This window comes from Mustela erminea, chromosome 8 (genome assembly GCF_009829155.1).
Source record: "Mustela erminea isolate mMusErm1 chromosome 8, mMusErm1.Pri, whole genome shotgun sequence".
Classification (NCBI taxonomy): Eukaryota; Metazoa; Chordata; class Mammalia; order Carnivora; family Mustelidae; genus Mustela; species Mustela erminea.
The window spans coordinates 2,960,758-2,981,501 of NC_045621.1; the positions used below are offsets into that span (position 1 = coordinate 2,960,758).

Here is a 20,744-nt window from a genome sequence, read left to right on the forward strand (position 1 = left end):
TTCTCTTCTATCATCAACTCGTATGTTCCCTTTGGAGCAATAACCACAATTTGTAATTATTTTACTTACTTTGCTTACTTGTTCTTCATAGTCTCAGTAGACTATAAATTCCACAAGAACAAGGACTAGTCATTCTTTCCACAACGTAACACCTAGCACTGTGCCCAGCAACACAGCTAGCATACTTGCTGAAGGAAAGAACTGATCAATCCAGGCAGGGCAGTAAATGTATGGTGGAAAACATGGACTGTGGGGTTCACTGGGCAGTGGTCAGGAGAGCAGGCCCCAGAGTGAGCCCACCCGCTTTCACATACATGTGTCTGCCACTTAATAGCCAAACCACTTAGGCACGTTACCTCTCTGTGCCAGTTTCCTCATCTGTAAAGTGGAGACAAGAACAGCTCCTATCATTCTAGAAATAGTGTCAAATGTAATGGAGAGGATGCCTGTGAAGCGCCTGTCACAGTACTTCTCTTAACAGCAGACTTCAGCTGCTACTTACATCTTACTAGAAGTGTGACTTCAAGATTAAAGTGACTAATAGAGTTTTATTTATAGTTAGATGAACTACTTTGAATACCTTAATAACTATTTCAAGATATGAAAATCCATTAGGGAGACCTACTTTCTAGTTACTAAGCAAAGTATTTCCTTTAGGCCATAAATTAATCTAAGAGCCCTCTACATATAGCCCAAAATCAATGATTCTGCTTTCAAAGAGTTTATCATCTAGAAGAAGTCTCCATGACTCTGAAATGTCTCATTAAATTAATAATCTATGTCACTGGTCTATTTCAAGTGTATTTACAATGTTATTCTCAATGTTAATCTATTAATTAAGACACGGAACAAACTAGTAACACCCATTCCTACATTTTACAGACATACACTCCTCATTTTACCAGTGAGGGGATTCAGATTTACCGAGTTCATGCTTCTTGCCCAAAGGTCAGAGAGCAGGCCTGAAAAATGGTTTATTTCTATTTTGAACCCCACCTGAGACCAGAGGCTTTCTTATACTTAACACACAAATGTAATCATTGTTTCCTAAGAGCTCAACTCAAGAACAGTGCCAGCGTGACAGTCCCATGCCCCTTAAGCTAGCTGGTCTGTTGTGCTTCCACAGAGCAGATTAACACGCAGTTTTAAGGGTTTTGTTTATAGTTTTCTGTATTTTACATGCTCCACAATGAATATCTATTACTTTCATAAATAGAAAATATATATATATATTTTTAAATTCTTACCATACAAGCTTGACTCAGCCGATATTCCATAGTAAATACTTCTTGCAAGGTCTTTGAAGAGCCCTCTATGAGCTGCCTTAGTGTTATCTTTAGGGATGTTGGGGACATTTTATTAATTATCTGTGGGAGAAAAAAATTTTTTTTACTAGTTTTAGCCCAAGTGTTCCTTTATTGTCTATAACAAATTAGCTGAATTTTGATGTAAATCTTATTAAAATTTGCTCCTTTTATACAGTACCTTCACCTAGCAGTTTCATAAAAGTGAGATTATGCCATAACCTCATCCTGTCAAAGCACCAATGGTTTTCTAATCTCCTGTAATAACGAAACAAATCATTCCACCAGTGGAATAAATGCTATACCCATAAATTAACAAAAGAAATCCATATTTTTGTAGCTGCCTGCCATAAATTATGATCCCAACTAGGTAAGCAAACAGTGATTATGCTGAAGTAAAATTAATATACATCTTACAAACAACTAAGATATCAGAGAACATTATACTTTATAATATAAAATATAATATAAAAAAGGTACAGTATAGCTCTTTCCTTCCCATTTTGCGACTATAGAGAAGTGTTTGAACTGAACTACACTCTTTATCTAAAAATAAATCTGCTTACCCTTAAAATTAAGAAGAGAAAACAAGACACCATGAGGTGGTCTTCTATAGTATTTAAATACTTAATAAAGGAACAGTAACAGGCCGGACTCCTTGGCCACAGTGCCATGCGCCCCTTCCTTCTGAATTTAAAGATGGTGTTACTAGTGTTCTGACGCACTTGTGTGACTGTGACCAGCGGCTGCTGCACATGCTACGTAAAATGCTACGTAAATCTGCTGTGTATATCTATCATGGGCTAGGTAAATCTGATGCTTGCCCTGGTCTTCATAACTGCAATACAGCTTTCAAGCCTGTTGTTGAGTGATTGTCTCAAAGGCAGAAATTTCAGTTCCTGAGTTCAAAGAACTCCCCCATCAAGATTCCAGGTTCTCTGCAGTGTCCTCAAGTGTGGCATGCAGATTCAGAGAACACGCCAAACGGACAGGGCAGGATCTGACCTAACAGCTGCTGGAACTTACATAGATGACTACTGTACAGGAAAAGTTCAGGGAAGTCAGTGTCCTACCTACAGTCACAATGCTGAAGAAAAGGTGAGAAAGAGAGAAAAGAAACTAAGCCTTTTCATGCATCTGATTCATCTTCATCGGAACTCACCCTTCTGCCCTCAGTGCTGCATGCACATGATCTCTCTTAATGCCCCCGAAGCACTCCCACTCCACGGTCTCCCCTTTCTGGTTACAGACCATGAGGATGATGGCACCTGCACAGCAGTCTGCGTACTATGCTAGGAGGCCCCTCCTTTTCACAGGCAAGTAGACAAGGGGTCCATTTTGCTGACAAAACCACTGGTTTTCTCTAGCAAGAGCAATGACACAGGTGAACCACATGACCCAGGTGACCATCTGGAAGAGCTTCACTCACGGTGTTGAAAGCTGTACTTGAGGAGTGACATAACCACGTTCTATCTTTTCTAGTCTACAAAGTCAATGAAGCTATAGTTCCCTTTCCAAAAGGCTGTAGTATAAAAGCCCACAATCACGTACCTCAGCACTACCATTATGACTAACTGCCTGTGTTAGGCTAACTGCACTTTATATACAATCTAGAATTCTCAAAACACAAACTCTCTTTGCCATACTTCCTCAGTTGGCTACCAATTACTCTTATTAAAAAGGCCACTTAACAGGAAAACCATCCCATCTACAACTGCACCAAAGATAATAAAATACTTAGGAATAAACTTAACCAAGGCGGTGAAAGACCTGTATGCTGAAAGCTATAAAACACTGATGAAAGAAACTGAAGATGATACAAACAACAGAAAGATATTCCATACTCATGGATTAGAAAAACCAGTATTGTTAAAATGTTCATACTACACAAAGCAAGCTACAGATTTAATGCAATCCCTATCAAAATACCAGCAGCATCTTCCAAAGAACTAGAATAATGTTAAAATCCATATGGACCCAAAAAAGACCCCAAACAGCCAAAGCAATTTTGAGAAAAAAGAAGAAAGCTGCAGGTATTAAAATCCCAGATTTCAAGATAATACTACAAAGCTGTAGTAATACTATAAAACATGGAATGGAATGGAAAGAGACCTCAGAAATAAACCCACACTTACATGGACGACTAATCTGTAAGAAATGAGGCAGGATATATATACGATGGGGGAAAGAGAGGCTCATTAACAGATGGTGGGGGAAACTGGACAGCTTCACACAAAAGAAAGAAACTGGACCACTTTCATACAGCATATTAAAAATAAGTTCAAAATGGATCAAAGATCTCAATGTGATACCTGAAACCACAAAACCCCTAAAAGAAAACACAGGTAGTAATTCTGACACTGCCAGTAGAAACATTTTCCTATATGTGTCTCCTAAGGCAAGGGAAACATAGCAAAAATAAATTAGAGGGACTACACCAAAATAAAAAGCTTTTACACAGTGATGGAGACCATCAACAAAATGACAAGGCAACCTACTGAATGGGGGAAGATATCTGCAAATGATACATTCAATAAGGGATTAATATCTAAAATATATAAAGAACTTCTACAACTCAACACAAACAATCCAATTAAAAAACAGGCAAAAAACATGAACAGACATTCTTCCAAAGAGGACATAAACATGGCCAACAAACACATGAAAAGATATTCAACATCACTGATCAGCAGTGAAATACAATCAAAACCACCATGAGATACAGTATACCCTTGTCAAATGGCCAGTATCAAAAAGATAAGGAACAAGCGTTGGTGAGGATATGGAGAAAAAGGAACCCTCATGCACTGTTGGTAGGAATATAAACTGGTGCAGCCACCGTGGAAAACATTATGGAGGTACCTCGAAAAAATTATAAATAGAATTACCATATGATCCATTAATCCCACTACTAGGTACTTACCCAAAGAAAACAAAAATACTATATATGAAAAGATCCACACACCCCTATGTTTATTGCAACATTATTTACAGTAGCCAGGATACAGAAGGAACCCAAGTGTGAATGTATAAAGAAGACGTGGCACGTATATACAATGGTGTATTACCCAGTCATAATAAAGAATGAAATCTTGATTTTTGCAATAACATGGATGGACCTCATGCAGATAATGCTAGTGAAATAAGCCTGAGAAAAAGAAATACCATATGATTTCATTAATGTGGTATTTAAGAAACAAAACAAATAAACAAAGAAAAAAAAACCAGACTTAAATACAGAGAACTGGTGGTTATCGGGGGGCAGGGGTGGGTGGAAGAATGGATGAGACAGACAGGAAAACATGGCCACATAGTAAGGGCTCCAGGTGTTTGTGCTTGTGTCATGCACACATAAATACACTAGAAAAAAAAAGGGAAGAAAATTTCAATTGAAAAGCTCCACTGGTTAAGACATTTAATGAATCAGTAATTAAAGAGATTTCCTGTTAAGAGACACCACGTTAGAAAATAGGTTGTGCACTGACAACCCAAGGAAAACTAGTTTCCAACGATTCTTAGTATACCGGCAATCAGGCACAGAGACTCAGGGTTTGAACTCTACAGTCCACAACTCAGTGGTAGAATTCCGGCCCCACCACCTTCTACATGATTGATCTTAGTTTCTTCATTTCTCAGATGGAGACTGTAATACTATCTACCCCAAAAATGGATAGTGCAAGGAGCCAGAAACCAAGCCAAACAGGGAAGGGAAGGGAAGGAGTAGGTACTGAGCACACTTCCCTTCGCTCACATGTGTGTACGCTGTACAAACGCGGAAACCAGCCTGGTAAGAATTTATCCAAGGTCACTCAGAGAGGAGTCCAAACGCCAGCCTGACAATCCCAAAGTCTACTTCACTCTACACACAAGGTTATAGAGGTAATCAATGCCAAAGGCTGATGAAAAGTCAAGAAGAAAAGACGGAGAAGACATCATGTCAGGTGACAGGAGTTAATAAAAACTTACTTGTATAGTTTTGGTGGCAAGGGGGGAAGACAAAGTCAGGATGGCAGCTTGAGGAAAAACTGTTAAGAGAAGGCTTTTTCTTTCTCTTTTTCTTTTTTTTTTTTTTTAAAGATTTTATTTATTTGACACAGAGAGAGATATTACAAGTAGGCAGAGAGGCAGTCAGAGAGAGAGCGGGAAGCAGGCTCCCTGCTGAGCAGATGTGGGGCTCGATCCCAGAACCCTGGAATCATGACCCGAGCCGAAGGCAGAGACTTAATCCATTAAGCCACCCAGGCGCCCCAAGAGAAGGCTTTTTCTAAGAGCAGGAAAGTTTTTGAAAATAAGGGCAGAAGGAAATGTGCAGTCACCCAAGAAGGTAAAATTTTACAGCTAACTGAAAGATGGAGAAGACTGATGGCCAAGTAGCTCCTCAATGAGGCAGGAAAGGATGGAATGAAAGTACATTTGGGGATGTTTCCCTCAGCAAAAAGGGAGACACGGGTCAGAGGAATCAAAAGGATGATGCAAGAGAGTTAAAGGAGCTCATGTAATAGAGCCTCATTCATTACAAAGGGAACACGGAGACTCTTCCAGAACACTGGACAAATGATGAGGACTCGGATCTTCAGCTATGTCAGAAATGTGTATGGATACGGTCATGCAACCACACAACCTGGTGAACATATTTCTCCTTCTTGGTAAAACACTGGTTAGTGCCGTAACTAAATTATCCGGCCCTTTAAAAATAAGCTGTCTCATGTGTGCCAAAGAGCCAACTTCTTTTTTCCTATATTTTTATCACATAATTCACATTCTCGTCTCCATTCAGTATTAGTGAGCGTCTACTATGCATCAGACACTTCCGAGGAGACAACAGTGACCGAGACATGGCTGCACTCAGAGCGTTATCAGCATTACAGTCACTGCTTTTTTGGTAAGAGTCCTAGGAACTCTTCTTAAGTTTTACCAAATCTTAGGGATTTCCAACAAAAGAAAAACTCAGGATACGCCCTCTACCTCTCCCTTCAGCATCTACCAGAACACTCAATAACATACTGTTTGATATGCATTATCCAACAAGCCTATACTAATACAATTAAAAGAACAATATTTTCAACAACCCTTTAATGATACAATTAGAAAAATTCTACCAAGTTGGCCTCAGGCTTCTTTGAAGGGACAATACAGACATATAAGCTCCAAATCCTTCTCTGATTTAGAGATGATCTTAGAAAAGAAGCTACAGAGGTTTTTCTTTATAAAAAAAGGATGTCACTTATGACATTCTCTACAAGTCTAGGCTGTCAGATTTAACTCCAAAAGGAACCCCAACAATTAGGAATTTGTGTATATTTGGATCATTTGTATTTTCTATACTATGAACAGTGAATACTTTTCTAAATAATCTTACATATTTTGTACTTATACCTATAAATCTTTTCCAAGTTTCAGATTGACAATAAACCAACAGAAATACAAAATACCTGCACTAAAGCAAATCAGTCTAATTCATAGCATACTGCAGTTTCACAGAAACATTTTTATTTTTAAATATATTCTTTATCATTCTGAAGGGTCCTATTATATAAAGACCAAATACTACTTTAAAGAAATGGGAATTGGTACTTCTTTTATCTACAGCAAAGGCTTAGAGCCAGTCCAACAAGAGTGCTTTCTGCAATCGTATCTTAAGACTTTTCCAGTAATTTCTTAAAAGCCTTAGCAATTTAAATAAAAGGGCAAAGATAATGTCGAAAGAATCAAGTACCACTCTTTCATGATCTCCCAAATGCTCACGATAGTGTTTTAGGGTCATTGATAACCACCAGTGGATCCATCACCGGAAAGCTGTTTCCTGCTTACACATATTGATGTATTTTCCCCTTTACGGTTTACTGTCCTCCTCCTCCAAAGACACAATGTACCCAGCAACACTACCATTAAATTACTCTTACTCATAGCAATAAACAGCACAGTGTAATGGGTACCTTCAGCAAATCAAATACCTACTTCTATATGTCAAACTGTTTTTTAAATATAATTAGGTATGTTTTGATTTTTTTAAATAATTAGCTTTACTCACATGTAACTTAAGATATAAAATTCACTCATTTTAAGTGAAGAGTTCTGTAACGCTTGATAAATGTATACAGTTGTGCAACCACTCCTACAATCAAGATTTGGAACATTTTTTTTCTTTAAGATTTTATTTATTTGACAGAGAGAAAGATCACAAGTAGGCAAAGAGTCAGGCAGAGAGAGGAGGAAGCAGGCTCCTTGCCAAGCAGAGAGACTGATGCGGGGCTCGATCCCAGGACCCCGAGATCATGACCTGAGCCAAAGGCAGAGGCTTTAACCCACTGAGCCACCCAGGCGCCCCAGGATTTGGAACATTTTCATCACCACGAAGTTCGCCTTCCCTCAACTCTACCCGCACATAACTGATGTATTTTCTATCCCTGTAATTTTGTATTCTCTAGAATTTCATAAAAATAAAATCCAAAGTAAGCAGTTCTGTGTGTCGTGTCTGCTTGCTTCCACCCGGCACACTGCTTCCGCGACGCATCCACGCTGTGTCACGCAGCGCTAACTCGTCCCTTCCCACAGTCAAGCGGAGTTCCAGTTTGGGGCCATTATAATGAAGTTACTATGAACGTGTGAGGAAAAGCATCTGCGTAGCCATATGTTTACATTTTTCTTGGGTAAATCCCTCGGGGCGGGACTGTTGGGTCTTGCAGTAAATGTACATCTAACTTACGAGGCTGCCAAACGGCTTTTCTGCCAGCAGTGTGAGTTGTCGATGTTCCCTTCCCTTACCAACACTAGGGTGTTGGTACAGTCCACCTTTTACATGCTAGCCACTCTAGCAGATGCACAGTGACATCTCACTGTGGTTTTAATCTGCATTTTCCTAATGATTAAAGATCTTAAGCATTTTTATGCGTGCTTCCTGGCCATTCATACATGTTCTTTGGTGAAATGTCTAGATTCCCATTTTCTAGGTGCACTGTTTGTATTCTCATTAACTTACAAGTGTTCTTTATATACAATAAAGCCCTGTTATCAAATATGAGTTTTGCAAATATATGTCTTCCCAGATGTGGTCTATTTTCTTCATAGTGCCTTTCAAAGAAGAAAAGTATTTAATTATAATAAAGATCAACTTATTAATTTTCTTCTGTGTAGCTCTTGCTTTTTGCATTAAAAAGTCTTGGCTAACACAAAGTCACAAAGATTTTCTGTTTTCTTTTAGAAGTGGTACAGTTTTAGCTCCTGTATTTAGGTGCATAATCCACTTTGACTTGCATACGGTGGAGTTCAGAGCACGTTACTTCAAGACAGGACACTTAGGCATATTGGTTATTTTGAGTTAAAGGCACTTGAGAAACAGTATGACCCTCCCTTTGTTCCAGGAAATAAAACTCCTATGTGAAAGATGCCCTGTGTGTAGCAGAAGGAAGACAGTCTTTCACCAGATAGGGAACATGCAGCCCAGACGTTTATACAAATAACCCTTGTTAAACCAACCCTTACCTTCCCAGTTCCTTCTTCACCATTTACTACCACTAGACCAACCTCCTTTCTCTTGTTAATTCTTCACAAATTGTCTAAAAGGCATAAAATCTTCCTGCTCTGGTTATTTGCTCATATCTTCATTCTCTTGTGCAGGCTCCCATGTACATGTAAAAATTCAATATCTTTTGTACCTTTTATCCTATCAACCTATCCGGCTTATGTCAGTTTAATGCTTAGGCTGGGCTGGAGACCCTCAGAAGACAGAGGAGAATTCTCTCCTTCCCTACATGGATAAGGGAAGAATCAAGCACTTCTTCCTCTCACATACGGGTATCCAGTTGTTCCAGGACCATTTACCGATCTCTTTCCCTACTGAATTATCTTGGGAGCCTGGACAGCCTTTACTTTAGTATTAATCTACCCCCACCACCAACTAAAGTGTAAACCTTCTGGCTGATGGTAATATGAAGTCTCCAGACCTTTGTGAATCCTGTTAACTGTCCAAACTACTGTTTTCTTCTGGTTCTTTCCTGGTCTTATAGAGTTTTACCTAAAACGCCTATAGATCAATATTCTGAAAACTCCTGCAGGAAGGAAACCAAACCAATCTTAGGACTTTTCTGTTTGCTTCCTTGCTCTCGGGAATCAGTCCTGTGCTATCTGCATTGTCCAATATTAACAAACACTTATTTCATATATTTTGTCCAGTTTTCTAGTTGTTTACAACAGAAGGACAATTTCTGTAGCATTTAGTTCTTCATGAACACCGGTCACTTAATTTTTAAAAATAATACAGTACATGGCTAATTCTCAAAGCTTACAGAAAGATTAGTAAACTTTAAAATTTAATTTCTCTAATATTTTGCTGTTCTTCTTTCTTAAAATCTATACCTATTTATCCTTAGTTTTCCTTTTTCCCAAATTTTTCATGTGTATGATTTCTTTACAGTAGCTTTTCATATTCTAAAATACTAACTTCAAGTATAAACCTGAGATTTATTCTTCACAAAATGAACATTCAAAAGTAAACAAATACATAAATCCCACACTGGTAATTAGAAGAAATTCCAAAGAATTTTAAAAGTTATCTAATATTTTAAAGAGGAACTTATATGCCCTTTAAGCCTTTAACACAATAGGCTACTCTCTCCTCTCCTCTCTCATATCGATCACTAAGAATAAACACCTAAAACACAAGACAAAAACAGCATGGGTTTCCCTGGCCATTTGCTCAGGAACGCCTTCCTGGACACTAACTGGACATCTTGCTCCTTGTTCTTATTTTTCTCTCTGGCCATGGACTTCCTACTCTAGCACTAAGGATTAGTGATCCTACTGAAATACCTTTCCTTGGCGTAGTGTCCTTGCTGACACAGTTGGGCTCTGGGAGGGTAGGGTCTCAATCTCTTCTACTCATCTTTCTTTGATTACGGATATCACTTGCAATTGTGGAAAGGAACCCTTACACATAGAGAAGGTGGCTGCAATCTGGACCATAAGCAGATTACTAGATCCTTAGGATCTACAGAAGGAGACAGGAGTCCCTGAAGGGCTCACAGGGGTTAGGAGCAATCCTAGAAGCTTAATGACACAAGTATTAGAATCTTTTAAAAAAAAATTGTTCAAACATTTGATCTGCAAACCTTTCACTGAGGCAACAAAAGCTATTTTCTCCTTCAGGGCTACTTTTTGGTGTATGTTTCTGGCCGAGATAATTAAAACAAACCTTGTATGTAAGCTCTATCAGAGAAGCCTCAGTGGGGATTTTGGATCTTCACATCACGATGTTTCCAGCAGATACTAACATTCTGGAGCCACATCTGAACTACAGATCTGAACAAAAACCAAAACCTGTCCTTCTGATAAGAGTGCTTACCGTGACCCTAGCCTAGGGTGATCATCGCTGTGATGGGTGGCTTGCCAGGTACCCTCCTCTGGATGCGGACTAATCATATTGCCAAAGGAATAGAAAGAATATTGAAAGAATATTGAGTTCTATCCCTCGGTTCTGGGGTAGTAGGCCAGTGGTTTTAAAATAATATGTCATCTTGCACATCTGTACTGCTTTAAAATGACATCATACAGGCATGAGGTAACGTGCTGCATGACTATGTTCAAACCAAAGTACTAAGTGCCTAATTAACAGCTTAGGGAGAAAAACAGGAATGCTAGTTTCTATATTGCTCTGGAAACAAGAGAACCAGCTTCACTTCAGAATCCCTGAAATATAAAATGATTGTCTAGATTTATGCGAGCATTCCTAAAAGCTGTTAAAATTCACATTAATTTACTATGGTGAGTTAAGATAGCATATGACTGGGCAATCTACTCTAATTTATGCCTGGCCTTGAATGTTAATAGAATTCTAATTACTAAATAAGACCCTACGAGACTAATTTGGGATTTCCACGTTAGGAATATAGTTAACAATGGGAGGAGTGCCGGGTAGTTCAGTCGGTTAAGTGTCTGCCTTCCGCTCAGGTCAAGGGGTTCTAGGATGGAGCCCCCCGATCTGCTTGGGCTGTCAGGCTCCATGCTTTGTGGGGAGTCTGCTTATCCCTCTCCTTCTGCCCCTTACCGACCCTGATGTGTGAGAGCAGCTCTCAAATAAAATCTTTTAAAAAGAGAGAGAGAGACAATATAGTAACAATGGGGAAGTGTTTTTATCTTCACAGGTGAAACTTCAAGTATTTTGTCAGTAAGTTTTCTGACAATTGAAACATGACAATTATACCTACAAACTGAAAAATACTATCAAATAAGGGCAAGCTATTAACAGCTTTTCTATAAAGCGGAAGGAAACACACTTCTTTCTCTTTGTGTAGATGTCTGAAATGTTTTGAGTCGCACACTCACAGCTCCAGGCATGGCAGTACACATGCACTCCTTTTCACAAAAATGGCTTTTGTTTTGCTGTTACCAGTCGAGTCACATTGTAGAAAAATCGAAGTGTGCCTAACACTGAAGAAACACTGCTTAAAACTCAGCTCTGAGTAGAGAAGGGCCTCTTACTAGTTTAAAAAGAATCGTTTGGGTTTGTTTTGTTTTTTAATTAAACCTACTGCTTAGACTATATACTGATCTGTTGCATACTCAACTGAATTTATAGATTCATGGCAGAATTACAATACATTATAAAAAAGACTATACTCCAGTAACCCAACACTTTTAATAAAAATGTCCTTAAATGCTTCTCCCCAGGACAAGGAGGGCTCCCTGAAGAAGAGGCATGCCTGCTGACATCTCTCTCTGCTACAGTCACGGGACCTAAAAACAGCTCAACTTTGCTATCAACTTCCGGCAGGGAGACAAGGCAATTGGTTTAGATACAGGTTTTGTGAAAATGCTTTCTGAGACTCAACTGAGTTCAGGGGAAAAAAAAAGACAATGCCCTCCCCCCGCCAAAACCTGTGCAGTGGTTCATGTCCCCGCCATGGAGCTCAGACACAAGAGGCTCTGGAGAGGCTTCCTTACCACAAGGATTCACCACACTCAGGACAGAAAAGATCCATATATTACCTTCAACTGTTCTAGGGCAAAAGATGAACCATCTTGCTGTAAATTCTCAATTATCTGTTCCACAGTATTGGCCGAGAACCAACTACAAAAAAGGAAACACATGATTTCACCAAATCTGCAAGCAATTTCTTCTTTCCAAAATAGAAATGAATCTAAACACAGGCTTTCCCCAAACTCCATTTCAATAATGAAAAAATTTTCCAAGCTATTTTACAGGATGATGAAATAAAACTTTGCTTCCCTGGGTAGGCGTCTGCAGTCTACTCTTATTAGTGCTTCCCTGGGTAGGCGTTTGCAGTCTACTCTTATTAGTGCAAAATAAAGCCGAAATTTTCTCTTATGCTCCTTGCATCTATTACATATAAATAAATACCTTGACTGTGAAAAACTGATGCTTCTAAAATGTAGACAGTTGTGTTATTTTCCAATAGTTTCTATCCTCCCCTTTGTTCCTTAAGCCAGTCTATCAATGTCTCAAATCACTGCACAAAAAATCTTTTGCTGATCAGCTTTGTAAGACCATAAAAAATGACTTTACGAAGATAAAAGAGAATTCAATTGTTATTTTCCAGCCTCCGTTCCCATAAAAAAAAATGTTTTGCACTAAAATGAATCAGCGAGATAAATTATTTCAGTATAATGGATTTATATTCCTCCCAAAAGAGTAGGAAAGAAGCTACTTTAAACAAAATAAATACAAGTACCATGCCATCTGATCTCAGAATGCAGTGCATTATTGAACACAATGTAATTACAGTGTTACCAAATTCAATTTAATACAGTCCTTCCAAAAGAACAGACATACTGAGACCTCCCTCTGAGTACCTGTTTATGTTGTCCATGTGTTCCTCAAGTATAAAAGACTTGTCTTGATCAATCTTGGACTGTTTAAAAAAGAAAAATCTTGTAATTTACTTGAAGCAACCCAAATCTTCTAAAAACCCTTTAAAATGTTATCCTATTTAATGATACACTTTGTGACAGATTATCACTTTCAGTCAAATTATATCCAACAGTCTCAGAAATAGTAACCACATGTTCAAAACTCAGATGGGTTATTCCAGACTGGTTCTCAAAAGTGCTGACAGCAAAACATGTTCTTTTATTTTTACTGCTGTATTATTCTATTTGCTACACTATCACTAAAGTATGGCAACGATTAAGGATGTGGGGCACCGGAGAAGTGACCGTGCCCAAATTTCCATTTGCTACAGAAAACACCCACCAACATCCCTGACATCTCTGCAGCACGACCTCAGGGAGAGAAAACACGAGTGTGAGAAGGAGCTCGCGATGCCTAAATAACCGTAGTCAGGATTTTTTTTTTTAAATTTGGGGCCAAGTCCATCCTCTCACGTTTGCGGTTCTGGTGACTCCCTCTTCCACGTCTTTTCTCAGACCGCAGCCTGCTGGCCCCTCACAGTCAGGTCCGGCTTCCACGGAGCTCCAGTTTACCAAGTGTGGAGCCGACACGGTCGCTACAGGTACGACTGGATCCCAGCAGAGTGCGCCCGGCTCCATGTCTCTTTGTGTGTTTGGATACAATGTTTTTACTGACAGGACTAAGTCTTGAGTTACTTTGGGGAAAGTTCTATCGTTGTCGTCGTCTTTTTTTTTTTTTTTTTCTTTTTAAAACCGGTGCTGTTATAGGCTACATTTCTCCCATGTTGTACTTTTATGAATTTGGTACTTTGGACTGAAATCCAAAATTTTCATTTATCTCTCTTGTGATCCGTGATTTAAAATAAGAAATACAAGGAAACCTGGCTGGCTCAGTGGGTACAGCATGTGGCTCCTGACCATGGGGCTGTAGGTTTGAGCCCCACATTGGGTATAGAGAGATTACTTAGAAATAAAATCTTAAAAAATGAAATAATAAATATATATTCAGTCTTTGCCTATATATTTGTTCTTTATTCCTGGCTCACAGCTCCCCAAAACCTTGAAATTTCTTTAAGAAGAACATCTTTTGTTGTATTTGGTCATTTGTCCCTAAATTAAGGTGAAATGGGCCCTTTGTTATTCATAACAAGCCTCATTCCATCACAGGTACATTAACGAGGTGACTTTCAGAAAGCTCCTAAGAATGGGGCTGGTCTCCAGGGGAAACAACCTGTGATGAGAAAAGAACTTTCAGTCTCACCTTCTAATCAAGCTCCAACTCTTCCACTAGCTCCTGCCTCCCTCCACTTCCAGTGAGGGAAAAGGGGTTCGAGATGGGAGTTCCATCACCCATGGCTCGTAACTTCAGCCACAGTGACTATGTAATAAACCTGCCACAGAAGCCCCAAAGGATGGTGTTTGGAGAGCTCCGGGTTAATGAACACATCCACAAGAGCGGAGAGGGGCGCCTGGGTGGCTCAGTGGGTTCAGCCTCTGCCTTTGGCTCAGGTCATGATCTCAGTGTCCTGGGATCGAGCCCCGCATCGGGCTCTCTGCTCAGCAGGGAACATGCTTCCCTCTCTCTCTGCTGCCTCTCTACCTACTTGTGATCTCTGTCAAATAAATAAGTAAAATCTTTAAAAAAAAAAAAAAAGTGGGGAGAGTAGCACATCCCACCCTCACTGGGACAGAAGCTCCTGGACTTGAGACCCTTCCGCACCTTGCCCTGTGTACCCTTCAGCAGACTATCCATTCATATCCTTTATTGTATCCTTTGTATTAAACCAACAAACACTAAATGTTTCCAAGTTCTGTGAGAAATTCTAGCAAATTATCAAACCTAAGAAAGGGGTCATGAGAACACTGATTTATGGCCAATGAGAAGTACAGGTGACAAGACAGGCCTTGTGACTGGCATCTGAAGTGGGGTCAGTATTGTGGGAATAAGCTCCTAGGGTGCGGGATTGCTAACCTCAGGAAGAAAGTGTCACTCCGGAAATGAAGGAACTACAGGACACCCAGGTGGTGCTGCGCTGAACTGCTCCGTGTGTAGAAAAGCCACACACCCAGGGTCAGAAGAGCTGTGAATGCGGTAGTGGTGTGAGAATAACAGAAAACGCAGGGAGTGTTTCCCCATGCATTTATTACCTTTCACACTGATACTATTAAACAGGTCACTCTAAACTTGAAGGGTTTTTTTAAAATCCATAATCCTTTACCTAATTTTTTTCTTAATTTCAAATCAATTTGATCAAAATGTTATCAACGTTGTCATCCAAATTACTGAGAAAGAAACAAAAAGGCCAAGATGACTTCATCCACAGACGAATGCCCACACATTTAGCAGAACTCTCTTCGACCCACGCTACACAGACAACATGAGAGACTGTCAACTGCTCTGACAAAAGCTGAGGAAACCCCCGGACTCCGTGTTTGCCGCTCGCCGCACGGAGGCCTCAGGGGCTCCGCCAACCCACACTCCTGTTCTTCGGTTCTGAACGAATCTGTAGACTATCTTTCTAAGTATGTCCTCCCCTTTTTCTTCTCTATCATGAATCCCTAATCATGAGATATAAACGTGTTGGAATAACACCGCTCGTGTTCCTCTCTCCGTTTTCCACCTCATTATCCTTTTTGTCCTCCTAGAGTTTTCCTCAAGCTTCAACTATAATCCAGTCTGTTTGTGGGGTTTTTTCCTTTCATTATCACATTTTAAAAAAAATTCTTTGACTGCTGTATTCCATCTGTTCTTATTTCACAGATGAAATATTTTCCTCTTATCTGAACAATTATAGTTTTCACAACTATAGTTTTTCTTTCTTTTTTTAAGTGTCCTTTTCCCGGCACTGCTTGCTTAAAGCGCCTTTTTTTGCTTTGACCAATTTGTTTTTACACTTGGCATAAAAAAATTTCAGCATGAAGTACTAAAATTAAGGAGCTTCCTGTGTGAAGTCAATCGCAGTTACAGGACTGTCAATTGTCTGATGCATCACAAAAGACTGGGCAAAGAGCTGGATGTTTCATTGTGGAGGGGGTCCTCAAATGTCAACCTCTACAGGTTTTTTCCTTTTTCTTCGAATGTATTGCTTAGGAGTGGGATGGAGCTACTGACCTAATGTTTGTGTCACCCCAAAATTCATGTTGAACCTCTAATCCCCAAAGTGATGGTACTTGGAAGGGGGCCCTGAGGTGATCAGGTCAAGAGGGTGGAGCCCTCACGAAGGGATTAGTGCCCTTGTAAGAAGGACCTGAAAGAGCTCACTCTGTGGTGTGAGGACACAAAGAAGGTGTCTGTCCATCTGCAAACCAGGAGCAGGTCCTCACCAAGAATCGAATTATCTGACACCTGATCATGGAGTTCCCAGCCTCCACTACTGTGAGAAATAAGTTTCCGTTGTTTAAGCCACCCAGCCTGTGGTGTTTTTGTTATAGTCGCCCAGACCAAGACAGAGGGTATCTAATAGTCTGGAAGCCAACTAGGAAAAGAGGCTGGAGGTCTTCCTGTTGGTTATGTTCTGCCTCTTTTTAGTAGAGCACTTTCACTTCATCCTCCCCCAGTCAGGTGGGTCTGTCTGATCGGACCTAAGTAGTAAATTTCTACTCTTCAGCAAGCGATGAAAGGGTAGTTGGTGCTACAGCAGGGAGAATTCTGGAGAATTCTGGAGGCCCAACTGCTCCTCTCGTTTCTCTGCCCGTCTCCACGTCCCAGTCTTCTGGGGACTCTGGGACCTTAGAGAGGGCAGAGGGCAAGAACTGCTTGCTTCTTACTGGCTTCCCCCACTGAAGTAGAAGATACTGCAGTATTCTCAAATCTAGGGTAGCTTTCCTCACCCTTCTGTTTTCGAGCTTCCAAAATATTGACCTCTCATACCTACCTGCTCCTTTTCTGTTTTGTTTGTCTTTGGGGATTTGTGCCTCTTCTATTCTTTTTTATAATTTTAGTGAGGTTTTAGAAGAGAGCATGTATTCTACCCATCATGTTTTACTAGATGTCATGTAACAGTTTTAAAGATTTTTGGCTCTTAAAAGAAAACTTAAGTTACAGAACATAAGTCAGGAACTGAAAGTGAACACTGCATTAGACCTTGTCATTATATTTAGATATGCACCACAGTTTCACGTTAGCAGCTCAACAGCACCAGCACTGAGCCATCCATTACAAAAATGTCACAGTGCACTGCAGGAAGTCCTTGCGCGGACCAGTCACAAGGCTACATGCTGAAATTCACCAGCAGTCAGAATAAAGGTTGTGTTGTGCTGCAAAGAAGTCATCCTCTTGGATGTGAAGCTCTGATCCTTCCCTCAAGCTTTCACGTTAATAAATCCCAGCACCTTTGTATCCACAAACTATCATATTCACCAACTGCTAATTTTTCAATCATTTCCCCTGCCCATGAATTAAAATCTGAAGCTAGAATACTGACAAGATTACCTTGGCATGGTAAGCATCCAAGACATCTGCAATATTTTCTTTTGAAGGAGATTTTAGGGCTAACAAATCTTCTTCTAACATGCCCAACTAAAAGGGGGGGAAAAAAGGAAGACAGATTTGAATCCCAGTACAAAACAGAGACTTTTTTTTTAAAAACCTTGTACTCTTTTTAAAAATACTTGTCTTAAAATTATGATGTGTTCTCTTCAGCTGAATCAGGAAGGCAATTTTCTCTGAAGTTAAATGCACACACATTCCCACAGCAAATGTTGCCTTGCAAAGAACTAGACAAAGATGGAAGAAACTAAAGAGGAGAGAGACATTCGTCTTGGTTTCTCTCTATGAAACACTTGAAACGCAGTACTGCAACCAGAGATGTGCATGATAGACTTTAATTAATCTGAACTAAAACTGCCACAGGGGGTAACGGTACTACAGTCAATGCACAGCTCTGTAAAACGGCCACACTTAGCTCTCCAGCCACATCCCTGCTCAGCCAAGCGAGCAGCAGAAACAGTAGAAAGTTTCCAAAACACAGCTCGGTTTTCCTGCCCGCACACTTGCACAGTATGTTTACTCTTCCTAGAACGCCTTTCCTGCCATCCTCATCTTAAAGCCCAGCTGAACTGCAACCTCTATGAGGAAACTTCCAGTTTTCCTCCTTCCAATCCGCTGAGTATTTTCTCTACATTCTTTGTCTCATATTCTTTGTCAGATGAGACAGATGGTTATTTACCTTTTATCTTTTGGACCCACCTCCAGTTTCATCCCTAACATTCACGACCCATTTCTGTTCCCCCGGGCAGGCCCTGCGAGTGGCAGTCTACACACCGCAGAAATTACCAGCGGGCAGACCGACAAAGAAGGGAGTAAGTGTGGATCAGTGCCCTCTCCCATCCTTACTAAACTCCACTGTAATAAGGGTATCCCTCCAGAGTAGACAATGGACTCCCACGTTTGCTGCCTGTTACAGCTAAAGGGAAGGATGGGACAGCCACCTACTCAAGGTGACTACGGACATGGAGAGAGATCTGAAACTTGAAACAATGTGATAGAAGGTTCTCATATTTTGTCGTGACATTCTTTCTCCTACCCCAGAACATCCCTCTCTCAGAATCGGACATCCATTTGGAGATCGATGTGCTTCCTCCTGGAAAACTAAGTTCACCCCACAGTTCCAGAAACAGCACACACTAGCAAGGTGGGCTAGCTGATGTAGGTTAACTGGCTCGTGGGTTGAAGGGTAATAGAAGCCTGTTCGAGGACAGGGAGCTCCCAGCTGAAGCAAAATAAACCCCAAATTTCTTGATGGAAATTCTGAGGCAAAACCACCTAAGACCGGATTTTCTGCTACACTAACCACAAAGAGATTCAACTACTATGGGAGGAACTACCATCCCCACTTAGAGACGGGCAAACTAGGGGACAAGAGGCTCAATTCAAGCTAGGATTTAACTCTAAGGTGTTTGTACATTCTTTGCCACTGTGCTATTCTGTGCTAAGAAAATTGGGCACACTGTTAAAAAAAAAAAAGAACAAAGCTAAGTAGTATGTGTCCCTTGCAACAGCCTTTAGAAAAGTTTTTAAAACCATATTTTACAAATTTAACTCTTAAATGCACTAGCAGGGAAACTCACAACCAAGAGGACCTTTCAAAAATGTTTTTATAAAATAAAAGTTTATCTTTTCATATATAATTTTAGATTCTTCTATATTAGAATTCCTTAAAGTAGGTTTTTTTTTTTTTTACCCTAAGTGTAATTATTCATGAAAAAATATTCACTGAAGGTACCAAGCAAAACAGTCCTGAATCCAGACATATTTATCTCCATTTTACACATGAGAAAACATGATTGGAGAGCTTAATTACCTTCCCAAAGGTCACAGAGCTTTAAACATTAGATCCTGGATTCAGACCCACATCTAACCAAAGCCTGGGATCTCAACCACTTAGACTTCCGGTGCAATACAAGTTATTCCAACAACACAACATACAATCCAAGTAATTACCTTTTCAGAATCTACAAAATGTGTAGCAATTCCTGCTGCATACACATCTCTTCCTTTCAGCCTGAATCCTGTTAATGCAAGGAAGTAGCCAAGTTTTCCTCGAAGTCGTGGCAAGAAATAACCTCCACCCACATCAGGGAACAGTCCTGTTATTAAATAATGAAAAGAGATCATACTGATTCAAATTAAAAAGACGAATAGAACTCTTTGAGATCAAATGGCCATTTCTCTCTGGTATTTGAATCTATACTAAAAATATTACTAAGTACTTTCCAATGCAATAAATATCACAGAAGACAACTATTATATTGTTCTAACTTGGGTATTTTTCAAATTTTTCATGTTTCATTTCTACAGAAGTCAATAAAGTATTTGATGGCATAATGTTCTGTATATAAGTAGTACTCATGAAACGTTACCTAAAATTTCCTTATTACTATTTTTAATAATTTCTGAAACAGTAATAAATGAAAATAAGTCACTGAACACTATATCAAAAACTAATGATGCAATATATGTTGGCTCTTTGAATTTAAATAAAAAAATGTTTTCTTTCCAAATGATAAGCAAAGAAAAATATGCATAATCTAAAGCTATGTGAATATTCATTAAAACCATTCAAATCATAGTTTATTGTTAATTATCTAGCATTCAAGATACTTTATTTATTACTTATTTATTTATTTTTATTGACATATAATGCATTATTAGCCCCAGGGGTAAAGGTCTGTGAATCACCAGGTTTACACACTTCACAGCAATCACTATAGCACATACCTTCCCCAATGTCCATAACCCCACTACCTTCTTCCTAACCCCCTCCCCCCTGCAACCCTCAGTTTGTTGTGAGATTAAGAGTCTCTTACAGTTTGTCTAGCTCCTGATCCCATCTTGTTTCATTTATTCATTTACTACCCCCCAAGCCCTCCATCTTGCATCTCTACTTCCTCATATCAGGGAGATCATATGATAATCGTCTTTCTCTGACTGACTTATTTCACTCAGCATAATACTCTCTAGTTCCATCCATGTCATTGCAAATGGCAAGACTTCATTTCTTTTGATGGCTGCATAGTATTCCATTGTATATGCATATATATATATACACACACCACATCTTCTTTATCCATTCA

The 20,744-nt window shown here is 39.6% G+C and overlaps 1 protein-coding gene across 6 annotated transcripts in view; it reads right to left on the reverse strand.

Moving 5' to 3' along the window:
- Window positions 1-20,744, reverse strand: part of HIBCH (3-hydroxyisobutyryl-CoA hydrolase) — a 95,872-nt gene that overhangs the window by 6,838 nt on the left and 68,290 nt on the right. For all 6 annotated transcript variants that reach the window (XM_032354176.1, XM_032354171.1, XM_032354172.1 and 3 more), the window contains 5 exons: window positions 19,612-19,757; window positions 17,602-17,688; window positions 13,113-13,171; window positions 12,288-12,369; window positions 1,248-1,367 (listed from right to left, as the gene is read on the reverse strand). In XM_032354176.1, coding sequence (XP_032210067.1) covers window positions 1,248-1,367; window positions 12,288-12,369; window positions 13,113-13,171; window positions 17,602-17,688; window positions 19,612-19,757 — 494 coding nt within the window. The remainder of the gene's footprint in view (window positions 1-1,247; window positions 1,368-12,287; window positions 12,370-13,112; window positions 13,172-17,601; window positions 17,689-19,611; window positions 19,758-20,744) is intronic.